The sequence below is a fragment of the Agelaius phoeniceus genome, chromosome 8 (assembly GCF_051311805.1).
Source record: "Agelaius phoeniceus isolate bAgePho1 chromosome 8, bAgePho1.hap1, whole genome shotgun sequence".
In the NCBI taxonomy this organism is placed as follows: domain Eukaryota; kingdom Metazoa; phylum Chordata; class Aves; order Passeriformes; family Icteridae; genus Agelaius; species Agelaius phoeniceus.
Window position 1 is genome coordinate 28,358,941 of NC_135272.1, and position 2,606 is coordinate 28,361,546.

Sequence of the window (2,606 nt, forward strand, 5' to 3'; positions counted from 1 at the left end):
GCATGTTCTACTCAAAGTAGACCCCGTAGACTGTGGCCACGGCAAAGAGGGAGGCATTGGAGAAGGTGGCAGAGGCAAAGCTGTCGGTCTCAGGGTCCCACAGTCCCCGGCTGGCCACCACGAGGCTCTGCTGGCCCTGCTGGCCCAGCACCACGTGGCAGACCAGCTTGTAGCGGGGTGGCACCACCTCCTTGGCCTGGTTCTGCAGCAGCTCAGTCAGGCTCTGGGCTAGTGGGGCACTGCCCTGGGCACTGTACACAGTGGTCCCCAGGGCACAGGCCAGGGTCCCTTCTAGCACCTGCTGCACCCGCTTCGCATCGAACTTGCAGCCTTTGTCCGGCCCAATCCTGTAAGTGTTTTCAAGGCGGGTCTTGAGGATGGGTTGGGAAATTGGGAGCCCAGAGAAGCTGACACGTCTGTGGAGCATCCAGGGGCCAATGGAGGGCCGCCTGCTCCCCGGGACGATGCCGAAGGAGCTGCGGCGGCTGAGGATGGAGTTGCGGCGGGAGAGCAGGGGGGGAGCTTTGCTGTCCTCAGGGCCCCGGGCTGGGGCTGTGGGCTGGGACCCACGGCGTGTACTGCGGAGTGCAGGGGCCTCAGTGCTGGCTGCAGCCAGCACCTGGGCTAGCAGGGCTATCTCTGGGATGGGCTGCTCAGCCATAGGGGTGGCCTGCAAAGGAGATGTACCTGGGTGTTAGGTGAGGCAGGTGTCCTGTAGCCTCTCCATTCCCCTGCCTCATTCCTCCCTGCCCTCTGCAAATCCTGTGCCTTCTAGCATGCGAGTCTCCATGAGACAAGATGCAGAGGGGCTGGGAGATCCATGGCAGCTGTCTTCCCTTCTCCAGTGCCTCTGTGCCCATCAGACTCAGCCAGCTGGGGCTGATCCAGTGCAGTAATGTATGGTCCACACAGCCCTCTGCTCTCCCATCTCCAGCCCTTCCCCCAGCACAGGTGAGTGACTCTTTCCCCAGTGTTCGGTCTGCATCCCACACTTACCCTAAGTTCTATTCCTGTCCTTCCAGAGTAAACCCAGGGGACTTGTCTCTGGTGGATGTCACTGCCCAGGACCAATCTTTATCTTGCAAGTTGTTGTGAGCAGGGCCAAACCTGCTGTGCTCCTGGAACAAACCTGTTGTGCTCCTGGAAGGTGAAGTGTTGCTACGTGACACTGTAGGTCTCCAGGGCTGTTCTGGGCATGGCTTCTGTAACTCCTTGTTTCCTGGTCCCTGGACAGCCCTGTTCCCCTTCACTCCTTCCCTCTGCATTTTTTGCTGTGTCAGCACAGGGATGTGCCCTCCAATCTCAGCTCCCTGCCAGCCCTGAAACATGCAGGCTGGTGTTGGATGTGCAAGAGAAGAGCAGGGGGTGGAGAGTAGCCACTGTGATCACTACTTTGTACCCTACGGGCTGCACTGGGGCTGGGCCCTCCAACAGCTTGACTTTACTCAGACATTTGCATGTTTAGGCTACTTATGCCCCACTGCACCAAGGGAGAGTGTGCGTGGGTTTGCACCCACTGAATCATATACATAGTGGGTTGTGTGGAAAGGACCTTAGAGATCATCTAGTTCCAAATCACCTGCAATGGGCAGGGATGCCACCCCTAGACCAGACTGCTCAGAGCCCTCTCCAACCCAGCCTTGAACACTTCCAGGGACGGGATGGAGCACAGCCCTGGCATGTGCCAGGGACCCTGCTGCTGTAATGCCTGGGGGGTGAGCAGGTCCCTGGGGGCTCCTGACCCTGGCTGGTGTTTCTTTCTGCCAGTGGAGCCCAGCCCAGCTGGTACGACACGGCTGTTCCATCAATGTGCCTTTGTCTGGCCTGGCTGCCGAGCTATTTGAAGAAAGTGGAGACGGCACTTGTGTTTCTATCTCCAGTCAGAGGTATTTATAGCCTGCCTCTGCCTAGTGCTGCCAAGCACACTGCCAGCTGGACCCCTTCCCTTGGGGTGCCGCCTCAGCTCCGAGCCCCATTCCTGCCTTCCCTTGCACCACCCACTGACAAGCAAGGGTGGATCCCTCCATGGGTAATCCCCTCCTTGGGCTGCTTGAGGCCAGCCAAGGGTTGGAGAATGGCACAGCCCTTGGTTTGGGCTTAGGTGAGAGGTTGCTCTAGGGGGTTGATCTAGTGGGTGGCATCCACGCCCACCGCAGGGGGGTTGGAACTAAATGGTGCCTTCCCACCCAAGTCTTTCTACAAGGCTGGTGGTGCTTTTTTCTGCCTGAAAGCACCTGTACCCTAAGCAGACATGAGAGCTGCAGGGCTCTGGCCTGGGGCATCGCAGGATTGAAGGCTTCCCCCATTTCAGAGGACAAATCTCCATGCTGGGCTCTAGTCTGCTCCAGTGCTGCTGCTGGGGACTCAGCCATGCCCAGCAGCTTTCCATGGGGGCTGTGCAGGTGGAGGTGAGGGTGATCTCCATGCATGTGCTGCCTTTTCCAAAATCCCAGCTGCCAGCCTCTCTTCACCCCCGTCTCTCTGCTCCGCAGCAAAGCCGCCAGCAGCTCGGGCCGCATCGTCCCCGTGCCAGGCGTGCCAGAGCCAAGCCCCGAATCACGGCAAGGAATTCCACTCGCTGCAAGAGGCGGATCAGCTTCCCCATC

General features: G+C 59.2%; 1 protein-coding gene across 1 annotated transcript; it reads right to left on the reverse strand.

The window, feature by feature from the left end:
- Positions 1-4: 4 nt before the first annotated feature.
- On the reverse strand, positions 5-1,129 carry DYNLT4 (dynein light chain Tctex-type 4). The gene is made up of 2 exons (XM_054638763.2): positions 997-1,129; positions 5-670 (listed from the first exon to the last, which is right to left on the reverse strand). The coding sequence occupies exon 2, from the start codon at positions 659-661 to the stop codon at positions 8-10; it is 654 nt and encodes a 217-aa protein (XP_054494738.2). The 5' UTR covers positions 662-670; positions 997-1,129; the 3' UTR covers positions 5-7.
- Between the last annotated feature and the right edge of the window lie 1,477 nt (positions 1,130-2,606).

Excerpts from the sequence above, each read along its gene's own strand:
- DYNLT4 (XM_054638763.2), bottom strand. The coding sequence starts at position 661 with ATGGCTGAGCAGCCCATCCCAGAGATAGCCCTGCTAGCCCAGGTGCTG.